Below are 24,295 nucleotides of genomic sequence, written 5' to 3' on the forward strand. Positions count from 1 at the left end.
ACGGGCTAATGCGGCCCACCACGTCCATATCGATCGTCATATATTGCGCACATTTATTTGTTTACTTATTTAAGTAAGGCGGTGAAGTCCCTGGGGGAAACCAGCAACCACAATTAAAGTGGAGAGCCATCGCTTAGTTTGTTCCCTTGTCTGATCGTGGGAGGCCCGTTGCAAGACCATTTCGGACAGGACGTTCTTATTTAAGTGTTTGATATAAATTATTGACGTGAAATAAGAAAATAACTAACATGTCAAAATGTGTATGGAAGTTATGTCACTCAATTAAGCAATATTTCTAAATTCTCTGAAACGATTAAAATGTTTCTTCAGGTCAGATCTACAAATGCGATGTGTCTCTGAGTTCTGATCATAAGAAAAGGGTATATTATTTAATTACTCGTTCTAATTTCTTGGAATTGTATCTTGAAACGTAGCCTACTGTCGATTTCCCGTAAAATAACTTAGTTAAGATAACATGTGTAAATTATGGTTATAGCTGTTGCTAAAATGAGAGAAAGAAAAAACATCCGTCTATTTTCTTGATAACCGATATTTCTAATTGAGGTGACTTGAAAATCTGAATTGCTTATTTGGAAGTCAAGTCACCAAGTGTTTCTAACAGGTTGTGTTGGTGGAAACACGATTCCATTCTGGATAGCCCGGCGGCCACGGTGATGTAGAGGTTTAGCGCACTCTTCTGGATCAGGCAGGTAAACACAGGGGATTTTATGAAATAACGAATTGGGATTAAGGATGAAAAAAAAAAAAGCAAGCGCAACAAGAGGTGCATGCAAAACAACTAAAATATTTATTTGTTTAATCAATTAAAGGAAAATATCAGAAATAATTTTGAATAGCAGTACAACCATATAAGCTGTCTGTGTTCCATCCTTACTTTATCAATTGAATTAAAAACATAAATAAATGTAATCCTAGAGGCCTGCTCTTGTCTAATCAGTGCAAAGCAGGCCCAGTAAAAAAAAAAATAGTTTTCCTCTGACACACAAACATCTGAAGGATCGCACAAGAGACCTGATTTTCCTCTGTGTCACGGTTTGCTCATCCTTGTCCAGGACGACTCAGGGATTGAAAATCAGGTGACCTGAAAAGTAGCTGTAAGAGAGCATGCGGCTGCTGCTTTGGACGGTGAGCCACACCCGGTCTCCCCGCCTGAGCTGCACCAGGGTTCCGCCCGAGGCGGTGGTGCGGCTGTTTGTGGCCTGCTTGCTGATGTAGGAGAGTACCATCCGCTTGTTGTTGCGTTTCAGTTCCACGTAGCCCAGGCTATTGGAGAACGTGCAGTGGAACTCAAATTCGTAGACGCCGGGCTCCACGCAGGTGAACACCCCTGTGCCCGGTTTGTAGTGGTTCTGTCCGTTGTAGATTACCTGACGGAAGGGGATGGGCTTGTTCGGTTTGGGGTAGTTGAAACCAAGGCCCACAGCAAAGGCGGATTTGACCAAGACGCCCGGAGGCCCGGGAGGTCCAGTTCTGCCCCGGAAACCACGTGGTCCTTGGCTTCCTGGAACAGGAGAGATTCAAAAAAACAGTCACGCTCCGGAAAAAAGAAAACCCTAACCCACTTAATAAAAGAAGAGGAGGAAGAAGGAGAGAAGGAAGAGGAGGAGGAAAAGGAAGAAGGATAGGAGGAGGGATAGTAGAGGAGGGTGGCAAAGAGGAGGAGGAAGATGAGAGTTTGATGTTACCTTTGGGCCCTCGTTGTCCTCGTTGTCCTCGTTGTCCTCGTTGTCGAGCTGCAGAGAGACCGCCATGGGAGGTTATCAACCACATTATCATCCACGTTATCACCCACATTATCACCTGCATTATCTTCCACATTATCATCCACGTTATCATCCACATTATTATCCATGTTATCAACCACATTATCATCCACATTATTATCCATGTTATCATCCACATTATTATTATCCATGTTATCAACCACATTATCATCCACATTATTATCCATGTTATCATCCACATTATTATCCACGTTATCATCCACATTATTATCCACATTATTATCCATGTTATTATCCACGTTATCATCCACGTTATCATCCACATTATCATCCACATTATCATCCACATTATCATCCACATTATCATTCACATTAACATTATCATTCACATTATCACCTGCATTATCATCCACATTATCATGCACATTATCATCCACATTATCATCCACATAATGATGACTAGATAGCACATTGTCTCCCTGTACTGATGACTTGTTCCACTCACCGTCCTCATCCCAGGGGCTCAGGTCCATAGCGGGGATGTCCTTGCAGAGTCGGTACCCCGCCCCGCGAGGTCGGTACTCGAATGGGTTGTGAGGTACCTCGGTGATGCCGGTGTTGTCGCAGATGATGCGGGCCAGGGAGGTGGCCCTCAGGGAGGCTCTCTGGTCGTTCGTGAACACCCCCGGGTTCTCCCACCACAATCTGAAACGGAGTTGGCGTCGTCATTGAGGGAACGTTTGGAGTTTGGACGGTGTGGATGGTTCTGCGGGAAACTAAAACGAAGGCTCCAGGTATATAACCATGGGGGGGGGGGGCAGAAAGTCCCTCATTTACAGGTCTGGCCCCCTTAGATTTCTGATTGTTTACATTAGGAAATGTTGACGTATAATTGTTTTAGTGGGTGACGGGTTAGGGAGTCGGGCTATTAATAAAAAGGTTGTTGGTTCGAGCCTAATGACGTTGCGTCCTTGGGCAAGGCACTTCACCCTACTTGCCTCGGTGGGGGAATGTCCCTGTACTTACTGTAAGTCGCTCTGGATAAGAGTGTCTGCTAAATGACTAAATGTAAAAATGTAGAGGCCTCCTTTTAAGTCGCACCTGTCTCCCTGACGGATGTTCCGGAACTGCTTGGCAATGAGGCAGGCGAACAGAGGCCCCACGCGACCGTTGGGCACGAAGGGCTCAGCCACTCCGCCCAGCCACACGTCGATGTTGTCGGGTGTCCCGTACAGCGCTAGCAGGTTGGTAGCCAGCTGGGTGTTGTTCATCACCATAGCCAGCTCTGACAGGTTCCTGGGTTGAGACAGGCCACAGAACCCACGCCACTTGTTGTAACCTGCGGATTCAGAGGATGAAGGAGTCAAACCCTCTCGTGGAGAAAAACCTAGAGTTTTCCTCTGATGTGCTGCCTTACACCTTTACTTTTTTTGTAAAAAACAAAAATTGGGGGAGAGGGGGTTGGAATGTCAAAAGGATGGGAATCTGCTGATTGGCTCTTGGAGGGAGAGAGGGAGGGGCCTTACCAGGAAGCCCGTGGTCCCGGCCACGCTGCAGGTTGAGGGCGGCCAGGTCCAGGGCCAGGTGGGAGGTGAACTGGAAGAGGCGTTCCCTCAGCTCGTCAGGCATCATCTGGTCCTGAGTGTTCAGCTTGGCCTGGCGGCCCACCAGACCCCTCAGGATGGGGTCCAGACCACCTGCAGGACAGCCGGAAAAAGAGTCAGACCGGCCGAAGGAGAAGCTTGTCGCTTGAAGCAAATCCTTCACATTTCGCCGTATCACAAAACATTCTACCATACATATCATCCGTGTTCTCTTTTTGTGCAAGGTAAGGCGCAATAGACCACGATCCCACTCATTTTCACCCTTACAAACATATGTTGACAATGGATTTGTCGATCGATCGGGAAGGTGTGTACCTTCGAAGACGACCCTCCAGGGGGTGAAGAAGGCCCTGTGCAGCAGTGGACTGGGGAACCTGGGGTGCTCCTGGTACCTCTCGTCCAGACGGAACATGAAGGGCTGGATGGCCAGGTGAGCGAAGCGGTAGGCAGCCGTGGCGAACACGCTGGAGATGCTGGGATCCACACGCTCGTTGTAGCCAGGGTAGGTGGACAGCTGCTTGGAAAGCACGTCAGGCCCCACGATGTGACGCAGGTAGTCCCTGAAGGTGATCACCTGTGAGAGGAAGATCGAACATAGAATCAGAATCAGAATTTGGTTCATTCGCCATGTATGTTACATTTACATTTATGCATTTAGCAGACGCTTTTATCCAAAGCGACTTCCAAGAGAGCGCTTTACAAAAGAGCATAGGTCACTGATCATAACAACAAGGTAGTCCCAAACATTGCAGGCAGCCAAAACATGAAGCATGTTATACAAACACAGAATTTACTGTGGTTTTACTCGTGAATTTACTAGGTTTGTGAATTTACTAGGTTTGTGAATTTTTAAGGTTTCACAGCATCGTTAAAGAACAGATGGGTTTCCGAGGGGCGACATCTTCACGGTAGGGAGACATTAACGACCGTTTAACTGCATTGCGATACATGTAGTGACAATATAAGATAAGGCCTTTATTAGTCCTTCACTGGGGAACATTGTAGTTACATGGGAACTGCTACTGGGTTAAGATTAGGGTTAAACAAAGTTAGGGTTTGGGGGAAAGGGAGGGTTAGGGAGGGTTAGGGTGAGGGAGTCAGATGGCTGAGCGGTTAGGGAATCGGGCTATTAATCAGAAGGTTTCCGGTTCGATTCCCGGCCATGCAAAATGACATTGTGTCCTCGGGCACTTCACCCTACTCTCCTCGGGGGGAATGTCCCTGTACTTATGGTAAGTCGCTCTGGATAAGAGTGTCTGCTAAATAACTAAATGTAAATGAACGACCTGGAAGTAGGGTTAGGGTGAGGACCCACCTGGTGTTAGGGTTAGGGTGAGGACCCACCTGGTGGTAGGGTTAGGGTGAGGACCCACCTGGTGGTGGGGTTAGGGTGAGGGTGAGGACCCACCTGGTGGTAGGGTTAGGGTGAGGACCCACCTGGTGGTAGGGTTAGGGTGAGGGTGAGGACCCACCTGGTGGTGGGGTTAGGGTGAGGGTGAGGACCCACCTGGTGGTAGGGTGAGGGTGAGGACCCACCTGGTGGTAGGGTTAGGGTGAGGACCCACCTGGTGGTATGGTTAGGGTGAGGACCCACCTGGTGGTAGGGTGAGGGTGAGGACCCACCTGATGGTAGGGTGAGGGTGAGGGTGAGGACCCACCTGGTGGTAGGCTCCCATGATCTTCCGGGCCTCCTGATAAAGCCGTTCTCCGACCCAGCTGGGGTTCAGCTTGGCCAGGGCCCGAGCCAGGCGGTTGTGCTCCCTGAGCATCAGGGTGTGGAGGGAGGTCAGGCCGATGTGCTCGTTCACCCGTTCGTCACCTGGAAAAACGTAACCGGAAAATACCCAGGATTCGATATTCAATATCAGGGAATTGAAACCGGAATCGATTCATACTTTGGAATCGGGAAACACTGGAAGATACATTATATACATGTAAAAAAATAGGTATTTCTGATGGTTTGCTCACCTGCTACGAAACAGGGGACTTCTGTGGCACTGGAGTCATTGGTGATGCGTGCACGATTGGTACAGATGTTTGACTCCATGCTACTGAAAGGCAGGAGTTCGCGGCCGGAGTCGTTGAACATGGTGTTGACCCTCATCAGGCCCTTGTTGTCAGTGAGGCTTCGCAGGCTGCGGGCCTTCACGTCGTCGGCTCCGTACACCTGGCCCAAGTCGATGAAAGCCGTCAGGGCGTTCATCTGTTGACGCGCGTTGATAGCGCCAAAGAGGAGGCCTGTGTTCCCTGTTCCGCAGGCGGGAGCTGAACGGAAGAAGGGCATGCACTGGCTGGAGTTCAGACCAAAACGGGTGTCGTTCATGGGGACCTGTTTCAGACGAAAGAGGAAGCGGTTAGGGTCGCGCTGAAGGATCTCGTTTCGTGGGTGTGTCTGTGTGTGTTTATCTGTGTGTGTGTGTGTCTGTGTGTGCATATCTGTGTGTGCGCGAGTCTGTCTATGTGTGTATCTGTGTGTGTGTGTTGAGCTTTGAGAAAGGCACAGACCTCGATGGGGAAGCAGGGCTCTCTGCGGTCGCAGCTGGCGTCACAGTCGATGCCGCCGTTGAAGGAGCGGATGCTGGGGGAGTGAGGGGTGAAGGTCAGGTCGTGGTCCGTCCACTGGCCGAAGATGGTCACCAGGTGCGTATAGAGCGCATCGTTCTCCACGTCCGCGTTGGCTGTGCTCAGGATCCGGTTGGACACCTCCCTCACCTGGAGACATGGAGAAAGACATCCCATTGGTCAGAGAGAAGACAATTAAAAAATCTGTCAGGTTACCAATCTGTGCTTCAACCTTCAGTATATATGATATATATTATTGCCAATCTGTCAGTGCTTCTAGCTTCAGTCTAAGTATAAACCAATAGGACTGCTCTTCCTCGACTCTGACCACGGGAACAGACCTACGTACTCCTTGTTCTTTCTTTTGTACCTTCTGTGAGCACAACTTCAACATCCCTCTGGATCAAAAGTGTCTACAGCGAAGGAAGACAATTAAAATGCAGGAAGGAAGACAGGATGGCTGTACCAGGGGAAGCAGGTAGTTGTTGACCCGCCTGTCTGCGTCCCAGCCCTTAGGCTGAGAGATGCCGTCCTGGTACTCTGCGGGCAGCCAGAGGGCGAAGGGGGTGTTCGATGAGCCTTTGATGGGGTTTTTCCTGTGAAACAGAAAGAATCGTTCATCATTCAACCTGATTGACATTTGCGTGCTTGTTTGATTCATTAAAAAAAACATAAGAGATCCGATCATAACTTTTTTTATGTTTAAATAATTATTGAACATTTTTTTATTAATTTTAATTATGTTTCATCAGCCCTACCTCAGTACTTAACATATTAATTCAGCACACACTTTTATCCAATGCGGATGTGTAAGATGGGGGGGAATTGAACCCGTGACCTGCAGTCAAGCGTTCTGAGGTACACCCACTTTCTTTTTTGTCTATCAGGGAATCAGATGGCTGAGCGGTGAAAATGAGTCGGGCTAGTAATCAGGATGTTGCCGGATCGATTCCCCGCCATGCCACATGATGTTGTGTGCCTTGCCTTGCAAGTAGGGCAAGGCACTTCACCCTACTTGCCTCGGGGGGGGAATGTCCCTGTACTTACTGTAAGTCGCTCTGGATAAGAGCGTCTGCTAAATGACAAAATGTAAATATATTATGTCTATGTGACGAGTGTGGTCGAGCCGTTCAATGGGTCTGGCTTACTGGTCGTTGCAGACACTGGTGGCAGGGCGGAACTTGTCCAGATCCGGGATTAAATTACAGCTGGCACGTGCTCTGGGTGAGCAGCCAGTCAGATCAGCGATCGTTTTCAGTTGCTCCTTGGAGAGCAGATCTGAGAGGAGACAACAAAGTGTGTGTAAGTGTGTGTGTACATGTAGTCTGTGTGTGTTTACATTGACATTTATTCATTTAGCAGACGCTTTTATAGAAAAGCGACTTACAAGAAAGAGCTTTACAAACAAGAAAACATTGTGGGTGGCCAAAACATGAAGCATGCATTGTGAAAAGCAAATAAATGCCAATGAGTAGAACCAGAAGAGCATGTAGTGAAACTAATTACAATTACACAACATGATCCTTGAAAGTGCTAGAGTGTACCTGGAGGAAAGCAAACAACAATAATATAATTCACAGCGAGTAGCAAGTAGTTAAAGTGCAACAAGTCCCTCAATAAGTGACATTGTGTTCCTGGAGGAAATAAACTAACATCTGATCCAACAAATCTTCCTTAAGTATCGTTGTATTCCCGGAACAAGTGCGTAGTGTTTAAGTGTGTCGTGTTTAAGTGTGTATGAACATGTGTGTGTGTGCGCGTGTGAGAGGGGACTGACCCGTAGCGTTGAGCGAACGCTTCTGGAGGAAGTGGTTGCTTAGGGACCTCTCCTGGATCAGGGTGATGGCTTGCTCCATGTAGTCCGCTGAGCGCACAGCCGTGCGGGTCTGGCCGTTAGGCTGCTTGATGAGACGCAGGATGTCTGAGGGTGAGATGGAGCTCCTCCTCACCCTCGCCACGCTCCTGCGCAGGAGACAGAGGAAGCATTTTGTTTCTGAATCGAAACCACTTTACATTTACATTTATTCATTTAGCAGACGCTTTTATCCAAAGCGACTTCTAAGAGAGAGCTTACAAAAGAGCATAGGTCACTGATCATAACAACGAGATAGTCCCAAACATTGCAAGTAGCCAAAACATGAAGCATACATTGTGAAAAGCTAAACAAGTGCCAAAGGGAAGACACATCAGAGCATTCAGTTATACAAGTTACAAATTAAACAACATGAACCACAAAAGTGCAGGACTGTACCTGTAGAAGAACAATCAACAGTAAAAATATTTCACAGCGAGTACAAGACTTAACTTCGTTATATCTAACCTAAAAGAGCAACAAGTCACTCAATAAGAGTCATTGTGATCCTGGAGGAAACTAAACTAGGCTCATCCACTTTCCTGGTTGATGAGCCTACTGGGTGTCTGAGCAGAGCTTTTTTTTAATGTGAAAATGTCTATTTGCTGTTTCAATGAATTTGAAATGTATAAATAGAATTATAGTTTTTATTTATGAATAGTATAAAACAAGTTATAATATAGGCAGTTAAATACTTTGTTAAAAAAATCTATCAACACTAATTATTATCTGTAATTAACCGATACAGATTAACGGATGATAACGGTGTATTTACTGTAAATCACACATTTGATTGTCTACTTACGCTTCTCTGGAGTACTTGTATGCCTCGTCCACTATTACTTTTGCGTCATTCACAGCCCTCTCGATGAAATCTCTGCTCAAACGAGCTTCTGAGAATCAAATATAAAAAACATAACTCACAAAAAACATTTTTTTCTATGTTACTGAGTATTAGATCAGCCAGAAACATATAGAACTTGTAACTGACAAATTAAAGCGGTAAAGGAAAAAATCATGACTTAATAATAAATGCACACTAATTTGAATTTATTTTTTCAACGGTATTCTTTCAACAACACACTCTTGAAAACGAAATAACTTCATCAAGAAGCACAGAAGTGCTTTAATTTACGAGAAAAAAAGAAGCCAATAAAGCCTTTGAAATAGGCTTGATAATTGTTTTGTAAAATAAACCAAACAAAACATCTAAAAAAAACCCATCTATATTCTCTATCCTCTCAGGGTGTGCTGAAGTCACCATAAACACAGGGGCAGGAGAAGAGAGAAGACCCTTACCCCAACCCTTACATACCCTTACCCCAACCCTTACATACCCTTACCCCAACCCTTACATACCCTAACCCCAACCCTTACATACCCTTACCCCAACCCTTAGATACCCCCAACCCTTACATACCCTTACCCCAACCCTTACATACCCTTACCCCAACCCTTACATACCCTTACCCCAACCCTTACATACCCTTACCCCAACCCTTACATACCCTTACCCCAACCCTTACATACCCTTACCCCAACCCTTACATACCCTTACCCCAACCCTTACATACCCTTACCCCAACCCTTACATACCCTTACCCCAACCCTTAGATACCCCCAAACCTTACATACCCTTACCCCAACCCTTACATACCCTTACCCCAACCCTTACATACCCTTACCCCAACCCTTAGATACCCCCAACCCTTACATACCCTTACCCCAACCCTTAGATACCCTTACCCCAACCCTTAGATACCCTTACCCCAACCCTTAGATACCCTTACCCCAACCCTTACATACCCTTACATACCCTCCCCTTACCCACACCCACAGGAGAGGAACACTCACCAGCCGCACGCCCACACATGCAGAGGCACAGGCCTGCAGCCAGCAGAAACAGAAACCCCTTCATCTCTGCAGGACAAAGAAGGAATGATTTGTCAAGAACTTTCCAGAAAAACAAGATCTCGAAACTGCATCAGGTGAACGAGTTTTCAGTGATTGTTCAGGTCACTGTACGATGAACGCTTGGTATTTCTGGTAGGTTTGGAGAAAAAAAAAACATAACTGAATTGTAATAATAATAATAATAAATGTTATTTCTAAGGCACTTTTTATTTGAAAACAAATCTCAAAGTGCTACAGTTAAGATTATGAAACAAGGTAAAACATCAATAGAAAATACAATTAGATAATTAAAACTCATAAGATCTGCTAAAAATAAATGTTTTTAGTCCTTTAAAAAAAATCTCAGTAGTTTGAGCAGCCATCAGATGGTCGGGGAGGGCGTTCCAGATCCGAGGAGCGGCAGAACAGAAAGCCCAGTCACCCATGGTGTCAAAGAGTTAGTTAAATTAACCATACACAACAGGAATTGGATTCAAATAATTTACAAATTAAACACAACTATGTCTAATTGTAAAATGCTCAGTTGAAGCTGGATGACAGAAGTTCTATAAAAGGGTGTAAGAGAGGTTCCCATCTGATCAAATACCTTCAACCTTGATGTGTCAGGGAGTCAGGTGGCTGAGCGGTGAGGGAGTCGGGCTAGTAATCTAAAAGGTCGCCAGTTCGATTCCCGGTTACACCAAAAATGACGTTGTGTCCTTGGGCAAGGCACTTCACCCTACTTGCCTCGGGGGAATGTCCCTGTACTAACTGTAAGTCGCTCTGGATAAGAGCGTCTGCTAAATGACTAAATGTAATGTAAATGTATGCTTCTCCAGAATGGACAGGTTAGTGAGCTGTACTGATTGTGGGTATTTATAGTCCATCACCTTCAGTATCCAACCCTCTCGTCCCTCCTCCTTCTGAACCCAAAGTATCTCTTGGCAAACAAGATTTTCTTCTAAAGGGGAATGAAACAAAGTTTCCTGCCAATTATGTTAAAACCATTTACCGTAAACCCCGCCTCCTTGCATAGACGGGACTAATGTGCAAACTATTTTCATGATTTAAAGTTTGTGGTTGTCATTTACTTGGTAATCAATTCAAAATTCAAAATGTTGTCATCATTCTCCATCCATTGATTAACGGTTGTGTTTGTTCCAGTTTATTATTATTTAACATACTTCAGTCTCATCTACTCGTGGATATACAGTTACCCTGCACATCACACAACACTCAGGAAAAGGAAACGTAGGGTGAATTCGGGTGATTTGGGAAACTTTTTGCACACATTTTCTCATCAGAGCTTCCTGATTAACTAGTGTCCTGACCCTTCCTGTAACACCACAACAATCACGTTTTGTGATTTCAGTCACATAACATCCATGCTAAACCTAGAGTCAAAGTTATGTGGACAAACATTTGGCCGGTTTTCCCATATTCGTTAAGAAGCTCTTAACGCTAAGAGCGTCTTAAGAACGTTCCAAGGACGCTCTCGAACGCTCTTATGAAGATCTTAGCGTTAAGAGCTTCTTAACGAATCTGAGAAACCCGGCCATTGTCATAGCAGGGAAGAAAACGTTCTGTAGTTTAGGTGTGCCACATAACCCAATGTCCCAGATTACCCAAATTCACCCTATACAAAAAACAAAATAAACATGTATCCTGGAACATTGGCTACATCCTGGAGCGGTATGTTTTCTTTGGTCTTTTTTCTTATTCAGACAAAAGGACAAGTGTATGCATTACAAAACATACAAATCATACAAAGTTGACATATGTTTTGAACAACTTCCTCGTCATTTGACGACCAGATAGAGCGTTCACTTGTCAAAAAGGTGCCATGAGTCTTGTCTGACGGACATGGCAGATAAAAGAATTCAGAGTAACAACATTTTTTTGTGTTGATGCAGACATACTAGTTAAACCTTGTGTTATCTTCGGGTCATTCTGACCCATCAGTCATTGTGACCCACCTTCGTATTGCGACAAATTTACCTCATACAAAAACAAAGTGAAGCATTTTCTTTTAACCATTGGGCTGTCTCAGACACCCCCCCCCCCCCCCCCCCCCCCCCCCCCATTGCAAAGGTTAAAAGAAAATAATTTGTGTTTTTGTTTTGGGTAAATTTGGGTAAACACAACAATGGTTTCGTTATGAACCTTTGGGTCATGTGACCTGAAGGCAGCACAAGGGTTAAATATTGATGTCAACCACAACGAATGTTAGAAAAAAGTGATGTGGAAGAAGTGTATCTGAAATTTGTCTTCTGAGTCTAACTTCAGAAGAATTTTAGCAGATCTGTGGGTTGGGAGGTTCAAGTCTCAATTGCAACTGAACTCCCATAAGATTTTGTTTATAATTTTGAATATTAACTACGCATGAGATAAGATGGTTGAGCGGTTAGGGAATTGGGTTATTAATCAGAAGTTTGCCTGTTCGATTCCCGGCCGTGTCATGTGACGTTACTGGCCGTGTTTCCCAGATTCGTTAAGAAACTCAACGCTAAGAGCTTCTTAACGAATCTGGGTAACACGGCCACTGTGAGTCGGCTCAATGTAACTGCTGTCACAGATATTTTTTGTGTTGTGAATTGGGGCCTCCTTTCACACCCCAGGAAGATGCAAAGTGTCTTTCAGCTCATGATGATTTAGGAAACAGCATTAAAAAAAAAATCAAAATCTGATTAAAATGAACTGCAATGACCTGAACCTGACAATCCATTATGCCAACGTGGTTGACAGATGATGCAAAATGTTCAAAAAAGAAACCAGCTTCTAAAACCAGCTTTCTTTCATCCCTGCAAATAAAAGCCGATAACATCGTTTTCACCTACACTAGGAATGCAGTAGGAATGCTTCTAATAATACATAATCCAAACCATAGAGATATCAGTAAGTCAGCCAGTTTAAAGGCACAATAAATGTGAAAATAAAAAAAGAAACGTTTCTTCCTCTATTAAAATAAGAAACTGTACGTGATTCCTTAACTCTCATATTGCCATCGTTTTCAACATGTATGTTTGACAACAGCACAATATAATTCAGAAATTCAGTGGATTTAGATTTTGGTGTACCACCCCAAGAATTTAATTTGCCCCCCAGCCGCGCCACTGGCACACCGAGTTCCGAACCCCAGAGGAGGGAGAGAAGGTGCGTTGACGAACAACGAGAAGACACAGACGGGAAGCCCCGCGACTGCATATTAGATTTCAGATAACGTTAAAGGGAAGACAAGATATGCACGAGGAAGTAAAAGCCTAAAAGTTCCAGTCTGCCTATTGTTTGCGCTGACACAGAGAGATAAAGAGAGGAATGTTTTTCGCGAGAACAATACTTTGTGTTGGCACCGACGTGTTCATTAGTGTCTGGAATCACCTAACAAGTTTGTGACATGGCATGTGTCATGTAAAAGCATCACAATTTTTCCAGCGGAAAAAAATATGCGTCTCTATTGGCGCTTGCTCTAATCTGCCACAAATCCAAACACCCAAAAAAGTTTAGAAAAAACAGACAAAAATGAATGCGTTTTGTAATCATTTATTTTCATTTAAAAAATATTTCCCGAAGCCAGTACATATTTAATTTAGCTTCCAAACGATTCTCCTTTAAAAGGCCCGTCATGTTCCTATGATGAGAAGGAAACATGATTTCACTGTAAAAGCTTCCTTCAAGCTGTCTAAACAGAAGTCCCTGCTTCTCTCTCTCTCTCTTCTGATTGGCTACTATTTAATCTGCGCTTCCGGGCGCACGGGCAGACAGAAAATAGAGAGAGACAGCCCTATACTGTAATATCAAGGGCACTGCGTGTATGCCGTAAGTAGGCTAAGGGAAGACAACCGCGTTGACCATTTTATGATGGCTGGTTTGACTTGTATCCTGGTTCTCTTTATTACCATTTGCCATGGTAAGTTCGTTAGCCCACCTAAGACCAAGGTAATACTGACAACGTTAAGACTCGCTAATGGTTGTTGGGACTTGTTTACAGGCTTAGGTGAAACTCGCGTTGTTAATGGACCAGCCACCAGGACGGACATCACACTGGCGTCTACGGTGAGTTTTACGTTAGTTTTGTTTCGCAGTTTCTTACGGTTATTTTGTTCACATTGACGGTTTTAATAGCATGCATATAGCCTACTGTATACCAAGAAATATCTTCTCTTTCACCTTTCTAAAAACAGCACCTACGTCGTTTCACTTCTGCTTTTTATTTTTAATTGTATCAAATGTGTCTATGATATCACTGGTTATGTATGCCTGTAGGCTACATGGTATATAATAATTGTATCCCTGTGCATGGCTTGAAAACATTTTTTCTGAACTTTATTCTCTAGTCGAACAACATCTGCACGGACTGCCTCCAGATCGTAGAGCTGTTCAAAGACATGCTTTCTCATGAAGACACTCAGGTAAGCTGTCCCTCGCATTCAACTACGGGCCATTTCAAACAACTTCACTTATATTCTATACCTTAGGGGCTACTGCATCTACTGGCTGTTGTAGCAGGGGGAGCCCATTGTGATGGCGGTGATGTGAGAATGTTGTGTACTAATTGGTACTACTTTTATATTCCCTCGATAACAGATTATTTCTAGATAAATATATTCAAACTTTAACAGTCACAGTCTTGTATGTCTTCAGAAAGAGAAGTGAAAATGGGTGGCAAATCTTGTTCCTCTTTTTGAAATTGTACCTTACATTTTCATCCATCAGCCTTTAGCCATCTGTGTAGCTGTTCGTGTAGGACCACATCTACGTAACTTTGAGCTGTCTGTGTAACTGTTCCTGTAGGGCCACATCTACGTAACTTTGAGCTGTCTGTGTAACTGTTCCTGTAGGACCACATCTACGTAACTTTGAGCTGTCTGTGTAACTGTTCCTGTAGGGCCACATCTACGTAACTTTGAGCTGTCTGTGTAACTGTTCCTGTAGGGCCACATCTACGTAACTTTGAGCTGTCTGTGTAACTGTTCCTGTAGGGCCACATCTACGTAACTTTGAGCTGTCTGTGTAACTGTTCCTGTAGGACCACATCTACGTAACTTTGAGCTGTCTGTGTAACTGTTCCTGTAGGGCCACATCTACGTAACTTTGAGCTGTCTGTGTAACTGTTCCTGTAGGGCCACATCTACGTAACTTTGAGCTGTCTGTGTAACTGTTCCTGTAGGGCCACATCTACGTAACTTTGAGCTGTCTGTGTAACTGTTCCTGTAGGGCCACATCTACGTAACTTTGAGCTGTCTGTGTAACTGTTCCTGTAGGGCCACATCTACGTAACTTTGAGCTGTCTGTGTAACTGTTCCTAGGACCACATCTACGTAACTTTGAAGATCTTCTGCGGACGTCTACCAGGGTATGACAAAATAAATATGTGTGAATCCCTGCTGCAAGAGCAGCTTCCTAAAGCCTACAAGTACCTGACCAACATGGTGAGTCAGAGGTTGTTGTCCACCAGCTGCGTCAGATTGTCTCTGTTTTGCGTCTAATCCACCATGTCAGATGGCTGAGCGGGCTATTAATCAGAAGGTTGCCGGTTCGATTCCCGGCCATGCAAATGTCGTTGTGTCCTTGGGCAAGGCACTTCACCCTACTTGCCTCGGGGGGAATGTCCCTGTACTTACTGTAAGTCGCTCTGGATAAGAGCGTCTGCTAAATGACTACATGTAAATGTCCTTTTATTGGGCTGTAGGTGGCGGGTGACGCTTGTATGGGCCTGGGGATGTGTGCTCTTCAAGCGATGACAGGAGTGTCAGTGATGCTTCCGGACAAGGATGATTCCAGTCTCATGCCAGAGGCTAGCGCCAGCCTGCAGGTAGGAGACCGACCATGACACGACATAAGCAGATGACATAAGCACACAGCATGGCAACGGGCTGTTTATTAACTCAAAGAAAGACTTGCTACTCCTCGAGGTGTCGAAACTTCTATCCTCTGACAGTTTTCTGGCGGGGTTTTGCTTGGCTGCTACAAGGTTTCAGGCTGGTCGTCGAGGCTTCTGTGAAGCCCTCGGCGACACGGCTTGTGAAAAAGGCTGTGCAAATAAAGTTTTGATTTGACACTAGGTGCAGATCGGCCCCCAGTGCACCTTCTGTGTCCTGCTCATTAAGAAGCTGGAGAACATGCTACCAAAAGAGAGGACTGAGGTGACTCCATGTTACACAGATAACATTTACTGAACACCATCTCAGACACGGTTTTCTATTAAGACTTTCCCCCCCTCTTCCCTCCCCTTCTCGCTTGGCCGTTTTGGCCCTTGCAGGATGCCGTAGTCCAGTTGATGGGGGAGGTGTGTGATCTACTACCCGCCAGCTACAAAGACCAGTGCGATAGCTTCGTCGACAAGTACGGCAAGAAACTGATAGACTTCCTGTTGTCGTCCGCCGCCCCCCACTCCATCTGCGTCCTGCTGCACCTGTGCTTGATCAAGGAGGCCCCCGTCCCAGGTGAGTGGAGGAGCACAGGGGGCAAGTAGGGGATGTGAAAGTTTCCGTGTCCATCTATAAGGGCTGAACGATTTAGGAAAATATAATTGTCGATTAATTTGACTTATATTGCGATTTAATATGCGATTATTATATGATTTATTATTAATAAATAGATATATACTACTGATCTCCAGTCAGCAACATAACACAAAGTTCAGAAAAATTAAGGAGAACATACCGCCTGTACCTCTTTAAAAATATTTAGGTAAATCAAATCTAAACGTAGGCTAAGAACATGTGCGTTGCACTATCTTAAGGAGTAGCGTCACAAATATGTGATCATTCGAATGCACGAGTAACAGTAAAGCAGTTTGCAGACGACGGATCAACTTTATATCCTTAACGAGGGGCATCATATCTTGCGTGATGAACGCTGTTACTGCTTGAGTAATTTCGTACGTTAGAGTTAGGCTTTGAAACATTTCGATCAGTGATCCTGTCAGGTGGCATTTGACTTATTTGACACACGGTGTTTGGCATTTTAGCTATGCATCGTACAAGGCTTTGTGGTATTTCGTTAAGGGTCAAAATAGGTTGGTGGTGTTTCCCCGTGAGGTAGCAACGTTAGCCCGGCAGGTTTTGCAAAACACTTGACACTGCGCAGCATCTTTAAAGGCAAAATATTCACACACAACTGACTTACTGTGCCTCTTTGACAATAAAGTGTCTGTAGTGTCAGGTTCTGTTGAGCCTGAGGCCATCGTACAGGTCAAGGTAAAGAGTAAGCGTGCAAGTCGATCCTTCGTCTGCAAACTGTTTTACTCTCGCGTGTCACGTGACCAAAGTAAAATCGCAACCTTTGCGGTTACAAAATCACGTTGTCACATCGCGATATTATTGCAAATGCAATTAATCGTTCAGCCCTACCATCGATACAAACCTCACTTCCTGTTCCAGAGATGCCCCTGCCCTCTGACTGCGAGTCCTGCCGCACTCTGGCGGCGTTGGGGCGGCTGCGCCTGAGCGTTAACGCCTCGGCGAGCCACACCTCCTCCTTCTTGCGGTCCGTCTGCCTGCAGCACCCTGGAGCTATCCCCAAGGTCTGCCCCCGCAACACACATACCTTTCCTCATTTCTGGTGTGTTGTTCACAGTGCAATTAAATCACCCTGACACAATGTCAGGTAGGCCTATATTTCTATTTATCAAGTAGTGCACACTGCACAGTCGATGAGGTCAAGAAAGTTTTATTTACATGCATAGTCAGATCGCCGATAAAAATTGTCTAAAAGCTTCACAGTAATAGGCAGTTCTTTTATACATGGTTTGAACAAGTTACAGGATAGAGACAAGTCACCTGTCACCTTTGAAAGTCAGTTAGTCAGTCTAAAGCAGGGGTGTCAAACATACGGCCCGCGGGCCGGAACCGGCCCCCAAGGAGGTTCGATCAGGCCCGCAGGATAATTTGAAAGTGGAAAAAATGCATAAAAGACATGGAATTAATATTTTTAATTCGCTGCAATTCTTTGCACTCTTTCCATCAGAGTAGAAGACAAGCCGCATCACTGAGACAGACTGAAAACAGCAGACGGTATCAATTAATACCCCTCTCTCTCTCTCTACGTCTCTACTAGGGATGGGCGAACGATGCCTTGTGAAGCTTTGATGGTTTCTTCCGGATTGTGCCGGCCCAAAGAGCCGAACTATCGGCGCTTTGAAAATGAACAGCGTCATCTAGCAGCCGTTTAAACTGGCTGAATGAGGCGTAGTGGTTGTCTCCGACGGTAGACTACCCTACGTTATTCAATATTTAATTAAGGCTACATGTGTTCATTTTGATCTGATATTAGTGCTCACACATTAAAATGTTGTGATACATCCGTAGGCCTTTAGAATTATGTCATTTTCTCACAGTAAAAGTTAAAGAATATCGTACGGGATCCACTGGACTGGGGCGCGAACTTGGGATCCCAGATTCGCATTAACAATATGTAATCGTACAACGCTTTAACCAACTACACCACCGAAGAGATCATTACTTGTTAAAGCGGTTGGACGGACTTTATACGATATGGTCTTTATATCAATTAAACTAGATAACACAGAAGAAAGACATGATATTTTGGTTATTTATAGCAGAGTATGGTATAATTTTAATGGTCCGGCCCACTTGACATCTCCCTAGGCCGTATGTGGCCCACGATGCGAAATGAGTTTGACACCCCTGGTCTAAAGCTTGTGGAAAGTTTCACGCTTCATTTGCAACATGTTTTTGACACCCGCTCATACACGCACTGCAAAAGATCAAACAATCAGGCGGCTTGAAGTTGAAGGCAAGAGGGAACATTCCTTGGGTGTTCCACTTCTGATGATCCACATCTTGGTGCAGTGGTTTCTATTTCTGAGCACAATATGTCACGCACACACACACAGCAGCATTCTTTTCAGCCTGTATAACAAACATTTCCAACACACAATGATGACATTGATGATTGATGGGTCATCAGAGTTTCATCAGGGTTTTTTTTTGTTGGGACAACGTAGTCAAGGCGGCAGGCGTGTGTTGTTAAGGCGACCACGTTAACTGTAAAGTGCTGCGGGGGAACCCTAGTGTCATTGTTCCTTTGTTGGTGCTCTTTACAGTGTGAGGTTTTCACCCGGCTGCACTGGTCCAGCCTGCAGAAGGTTCTGGGAAGCCAAAAGAATGAGTGCCAGGTAATTTGTCGTGAGCCGAGACTACACCCACTTTCAAATCACAACCTGTAAATCGACAATGGCCACGATGCTCGGAGACGGGTTCAGCAACAACAAACAATTGGAACTACTGTTTCGTCTGGCATGCCCATGTGGTTTAACCATATTCAGATCACTTGCTGTTCCTGTGTTGTAGAGGATGGGTCTGTGTGAGTCTGTGGGGCCAGAGAGGCCCTTTGGAGAGGACTCCTGCTCCTGGGGCCCCACGTACCGCTGCAGAGACATGAAGACAGCTGAGCAGTGTGGCGTGAGTACCACTCCACAGGACAGTTAATAACCATCGTCTTCACAAAAAAAAATACTTTTCGTAATTAATTAGGTTTCTTCTCAATCCAACCAGAGTGTAACATTCTGCCAGACATTCATCTGGAAGTGAATGGAAAACCAAACTGCGACATGTCGAAGCTGTTTGAGGAAGTCCTAACTGAAAACAAGTTGTGTAAGATTTTGTTGCGGTTGAATGTTTATGAAATGATATGCGCTATTGTCTTATGCTCTTCCTTTTGCGGAAGAAACTCATCGATATTGCACTGATGTTTGTGTTGCTGGCTTCTTATTTTCACTGTGATTGATGTATTTTAACTGAATTTTTAAGCGCATGCTATGCAATCAACATTAACCAGTATTATATCCTATATCCTTCTAACTTTTAAAGCTGGTCTCTTGAAAGAGTTAAAACATTTCACGGTCCATATCTTTTCACCAAAATGTTTATTTCTTACAAAGCAGCTCACTATGCAACACAAGTCACTTGGACCTGATCATTGCTTGATACACCATTGAAAAATCAGTATTTTCTACATTATAATGTCCACTTCAACCCACAAGAGGGAATTTGGACTCCTTCAGCATCCCAGGCAGGTTGCTGTCAACTTTGAAAATATTGGCACTTGAAAAACACCTGGAGATAGGTCCTGTCAGGCCCCTGTGGAGTGGTGAGTCAAGCGGTCACCAATGATGATGAGTCAGATGGTTGAGCGGTGAGGGAGTCGGGCTAGTAATCAGAAGGTTGCCGGATCGATTCCCCGCCGTGCAACATGATGTTGTGTCCTTGGGCAAGGCACTTCACCCTACTTGCCTTGGGGGGAATGTCCCTGTACTTACTGTAAGTCGCTCTGGATAAGAGCGTCTGCTAAATGACTAAATGTAAATGTGAGTCAGGTGGCGAAGTCACTGGCGGGCCCCGGAGTTGCAAAGTGTTTGGTTTAAAACCCCCACCACCCACAGTTGACTGGTGTGACATACTTTTATTTTCAAAAACCAATAACAAAACCTCAAAGCTCATCAACTAGTTACACATGAATATACTTTTAAAGCAGGTTTATTTGACCATTTCAAGTTACATTTAAAAAGTAGAGTGACAATCAAATCCAAAAAGGAAAAAAAATACATGTTTACATGTTTCTTGGAATCACAAATAAAATGTTGTGGTTGTCTTGGGACAGTCTTCTTGTGAGTTAATCTACAACGAGTCTACCTTCCCCTCCTTCCAGCTCTTCACCCTCGATCATCACGCCCCCGTGTGGTTAGTTGTGTCATCTTCACTCTCCCTTCGCTTCCAGATCTGAAAGGAGAAACACACACAATAACACAAGTAAAACACACACAATAACACAAGTAAGTAAATCATTCAGAAATCACTGAACTTCAGACCAGACTTAAACAGCAGAAGGGATATGAGCTCTGCACCTGAATGTAGGCCTCTGACAAGGTGATCATCTGAGGCAGGATGTCTGTCACCTGCAGATCCTGCATCTCGTACCACTTCCCAGTTCCCTGCAGAAGAACGCGGAGCATCAGAACATCAACATTCAAGATATTTATTGTCATGTGTACAGTTAAAAAAGTTACTCTGTACAATGAAATTGTTATTGTGCAATGTCCTCCTTCCACATAATTACAAGAGAGAAAAATATACATAAATATACAGTCAGAATAAAATAAGCCACATAAATGAAAATTTTCCAGTCATAAAAAATACAATTAAAAAAGTCAATGCAACTCAGACGCTTACGTGATGCAGGACATGTATTCTGTAGGCTCCCTCGGTCGGCTTCCCATCATGCACCACGTTGGCCACCAGGTCGTAGGTGGTGTGCTTCTCTGTCACCTGGGCCTCTTCAGTCAGGTACTCACGAAGATCCACGTTGCTATGGAGACGGCAAGTGCAGAGGAGCGATCAGACAAAACCACACTAGTGTTTAAGAGGGGGGGGGGGGAACGGTCGATGGGTGACGTGCGAAATCCCATTACGTGATGGGGAAGTTGACGATGGTGGGGTTCTTCTCCACAAAGAAGTTGTTCTTGGTGAATCTCTTGATGCAGAAGATGAGGTAGGGAGGCAGTTTGGTCAGTTGGAATTTTTTGAGGAAATTTTCCTTGTATGTTTTATACTCCTACAAGCAGAGGGGGGGAGAACATAATCATGTCACAAGGTGGGTCAACCCTTCCCTCCAAATACGATGCTTTGCACTGTGAAGAGGCCTGTCCTTCAACTGCCCTGTACGTGTGTGTGTGGTACGTGTGTGTTATGTGTGTGTGTGTGTGTGTGTGGTACGTGTGAGATGAATAAATGTCTCTTACATGTACATTTAGTCATTTAGCAGACGCTCTTATCCAGATCGACTTACAATAAGTACAGGGACATTCCCCCCGAGGCAAGTGCGGTGAAGTGCCTTGCCTGAGGACACAACGTAATTTGGCACAGCAGGGAATCGAACTGGCAACCTTCTGATTACTAGCCCAATTCCCTCACCGCTCAGCCACCTGACTCCCTCCCTCTTCTAAAAAAAACAAAACAAGACAGAGTTCCTGCAGGTTAACTGTACCTTCTCCGTGTTGCCGTTGAACTTGCCCAGGATGTTGAAGAGAGGGACCTGAGGGATGATGAGCTGCTCCTTCTCATCCTTGTAGAGGGGGGCCGTGGGCAGGTCAAGGGTGAGGTACAGGAAGGTGGACTCGGACATCTCCTCTTGGTACTCCTCCTTCAGCAGGAGGGCTTCCTTCTCCTCGGGCGGCTGGATACAGGACACCAGGTTAGCATCTGTAATGACCGGCTGCGGTCTGATTGGTGTGTAAACTATGTAGGCTACTCACCAAATCAGGGTGGGGAAGCTTCTTGGAGAATATTCGCATGGAGCCTTGAAACACTTTGGTGATGCTCGCTTCAATGACATTGAGATGGAGGCAAAGGAGGGGAGGAGAAAGGACAGACGTTCATTAGTTCCAGACATGTTCCAGTGAGGAGGAGAACAAAGGAGTCCATCTCCCAGCGAGACTCACAGGGCTTCTTCTTGGTCCCTCCCAGAGCTCCGTGAAGAGCGTTCAGGAACCAGGACAGGAAGTCCACCGAATCTCCTGCAGGAGACAGAGAAGTAGCGGGAACATTTAGGGCCAGGGAGGCACATTCCGGAACAGGCACATTCCGGAACAGGCACATTCCGGAACAGGCACATTCCGGAACCTTTCCGGAAAAGGGATGAATTCCGGAACATTCGACACGACTGCAGCGTCGTCTGTCAGGTGACAGCTGGTGCTCTCACCTTGCTTGGTGATCTGGAAGTTCTTTTTGCTGCAGAGCACCACGGCCTGCAGCATCTCGTGGGGCGACACGTGGGCCTTGAAGTTCCGGGGGTTCCACAGCTTGCGCATCAACTCCCCGAACCGCTGCACCAGCAGGAACATGATGTCACCGGGCGGCCGGCGGATATCGCGGTAGTTCTCCTCTTCTAGGAAGTAGTTACGTAGCGGCGGCACGTTGGACAGGGCCTGGTGCGTTGAAGAGAACAAGTATTACAGCAGTACTATTAATGAGCCTGGTGGTTAGGAGAGGTGTCATACAAATTATGCTTCCAGTCATGTTAAGATCTCAAACTTTGCAATACTGCATGCTAGGCTTTTTGCCATACTTCAATTCAGAGCCCTTTAAGGATATCATGGTGTACGACAGACATACCTGCAGCACCACATTGGCATAGTCATTGGCTTTGATGTTGTTGAGCCCTACGATGCCAGGCAGGTAGGTTGTGCCGTCATAGGCTCTGTACAGCTTGCCCTGCTTGTCCAATCCAGAGATGTGTAGTTTGGTGAAAGTGGGCTTCAGCACATACTGAAAACACAACACAAACCACATCATCACAGGCACATGCCCTGTAACACCAGCAGCTCTCAAATGATCGCTATTTATCTCCTTAGTCCTTACTAATGCAACTATGTAAACTGTTGCTCCCTGATAAAACACCAATTAGCCACTTGACTGCATTGAATGCTTCTGTAACCACAACGCAGAATGCTAGACTAGAACACTCCAACGCTCACCGTAATGTCTTCCAACGACGAGTCGATGATTTCGTAGTTATCAGGCAGGCAGTAGAACTTCAGTGTGTGGAGGTTTAGGAAAACGTGGTGCGTGAACTGCACACTGTGCGTGTAAGCGTGAGACTTCAAACCTCTCCCTGAGAAAGACAAGTACAAGCGATGAGTCTAAACAAGTCGTAATTTGGTTGCTATTCTCTTGATCTTCTAAAAACCTGCTTAACTGCAGTAGTCAACATGAGGTAGCTTACCTTGGAAGTATTTACCACAGATGAGGCAAGCATACACGTTGATGTGGGAAAGTGAGATGGAGCACAACTTTTCAAAGTCAAAGTCCAACACGCTCCTGGAGAGAGAAGTTTATGATGGATAGATCAGTCAGAAATTCGAAACATGTTCTTCCATGACGAACATAAGGCTGCACAGAACTAACAAGTTAACCCCATTGAGAAATTAAGGCTAACGTCTGCTACCTGTTTATTGTGTCAAGGTATGGACAGTGGCGGCTTCTTCGGTCTTCTGAGTCATGAGAGCGGCCAAGTTTGGATGGCACTGTAAAACAAATCACCACGTTGGTAAGCACTCATGTAATTGAACACATACATTAGCTCTAGCTTGCTGCACAAACCATGTGAGTTTAGCTAATACTTAAATAAGCTATGAAGCGAACACCAAATTCATCATTTAAAATACCTAATTTTACTAACTTATGTTAATATCTACTGGTGCAAGTTCCATAAAAACACATTTTAATTGGAAACTGTGTGCTAAGTTTAGTCGGTCCGTGGTTAACGTAGCTGGCAAGTATTAGCCTAGTTAGCTTGGAAGCTACATTTCACTAGCATAACAAAGTGTAGTATCTAGTAAGCTACCATCGTCGTCATCGTCGTCTTCAAAGTCAGCTTCTCGTTCTCTCTTTACAGAAACCATTGTGTAATATTAATAAAGATAGATAAGTTATGAAAACAATTGAGTCAAGCTAGCAGTTTAGCTAACTAGCTAGCTCTAGGACGTTCACAAGTAGCCTAAACGTCTAGCCAATACCCAAAACACCGTGCACCTACTAGTTCCCGGTCATATCTGGGCCAACCAAACCCAACCCCGACGTTTACTAGAGGCAACTACGTAAAGTTCAATCTAGCCATCT

General features: G+C 45.0%; 3 protein-coding genes across 3 annotated transcripts; 1 reads left to right on the plus strand and 2 right to left on the minus strand.

Annotated features, from left to right (window-relative positions):
- Window positions 1–785: 785 nt before the first annotated feature.
- Window positions 786–10,307, minus strand: LOC124464804 (eosinophil peroxidase-like). Its single transcript, XM_047016662.1, has 15 exons — window positions 10,264–10,307; window positions 9,618–9,683; window positions 8,569–8,656; window positions 7,689–7,873; window positions 7,060–7,189; window positions 6,378–6,507; window positions 5,855–6,061; window positions 5,318–5,678; window positions 5,008–5,168; window positions 3,665–3,923; window positions 3,272–3,442; window positions 2,847–3,084; window positions 2,251–2,450; window positions 1,707–1,754; window positions 786–1,522 (listed from the first exon to the last, which is right to left on the minus strand). The coding sequence occupies exons 2-15, from the start codon at window positions 9,679–9,681 to the stop codon at window positions 1,080–1,082; spliced, it is 2,685 nt and encodes an 894-aa protein (XP_046872618.1). The 5' UTR covers window positions 9,682–9,683; window positions 10,264–10,307; the 3' UTR covers window positions 786–1,079.
- Window positions 10,308–13,395: 3,088 nt separating this feature from the next.
- sftpbb (surfactant protein Bb) lies at window positions 13,396–20,274 on the plus strand. Its single transcript, XM_047016690.1, has 11 exons — window positions 13,396–13,563; window positions 13,645–13,709; window positions 13,991–14,065; window positions 14,963–15,085; window positions 15,346–15,468; window positions 15,719–15,799; window positions 15,916–16,099; window positions 17,039–17,181; window positions 18,724–18,795; window positions 18,971–19,081; window positions 19,175–20,274. Exons 1-11 carry the CDS (start codon window positions 13,512–13,514, stop codon window positions 19,208–19,210), a joined length of 1,065 nt encoding a protein of 354 aa, XP_046872646.1. The 5' UTR covers window positions 13,396–13,511; the 3' UTR covers window positions 19,211–20,274.
- On the minus strand, window positions 20,138–24,228 carry usp39 (ubiquitin specific peptidase 39). The gene is made up of 13 exons (XM_047016681.1): window positions 24,021–24,228; window positions 23,622–23,700; window positions 23,400–23,494; window positions 23,152–23,288; window positions 22,790–22,942; window positions 22,377–22,602; window positions 22,117–22,191; window positions 21,931–21,998; window positions 21,663–21,851; window positions 21,088–21,230; window positions 20,849–20,984; window positions 20,524–20,610; window positions 20,138–20,398 (listed from the first exon to the last, which is right to left on the minus strand). Exons 1-13 carry the CDS (start codon window positions 24,076–24,078, stop codon window positions 20,345–20,347), a joined length of 1,500 nt encoding a protein of 499 aa, XP_046872637.1. The 5' UTR covers window positions 24,079–24,228; the 3' UTR covers window positions 20,138–20,344.
- Window positions 24,229–24,295: the final 67 nt, after the last annotated feature.

This window comes from Hypomesus transpacificus, unplaced genomic scaffold (genome assembly GCF_021917145.1).
Source record: "Hypomesus transpacificus isolate Combined female unplaced genomic scaffold, fHypTra1 scaffold_42, whole genome shotgun sequence".
In the NCBI taxonomy this organism is placed as follows: Eukaryota; Metazoa; Chordata; class Actinopteri; order Osmeriformes; family Osmeridae; genus Hypomesus; species Hypomesus transpacificus.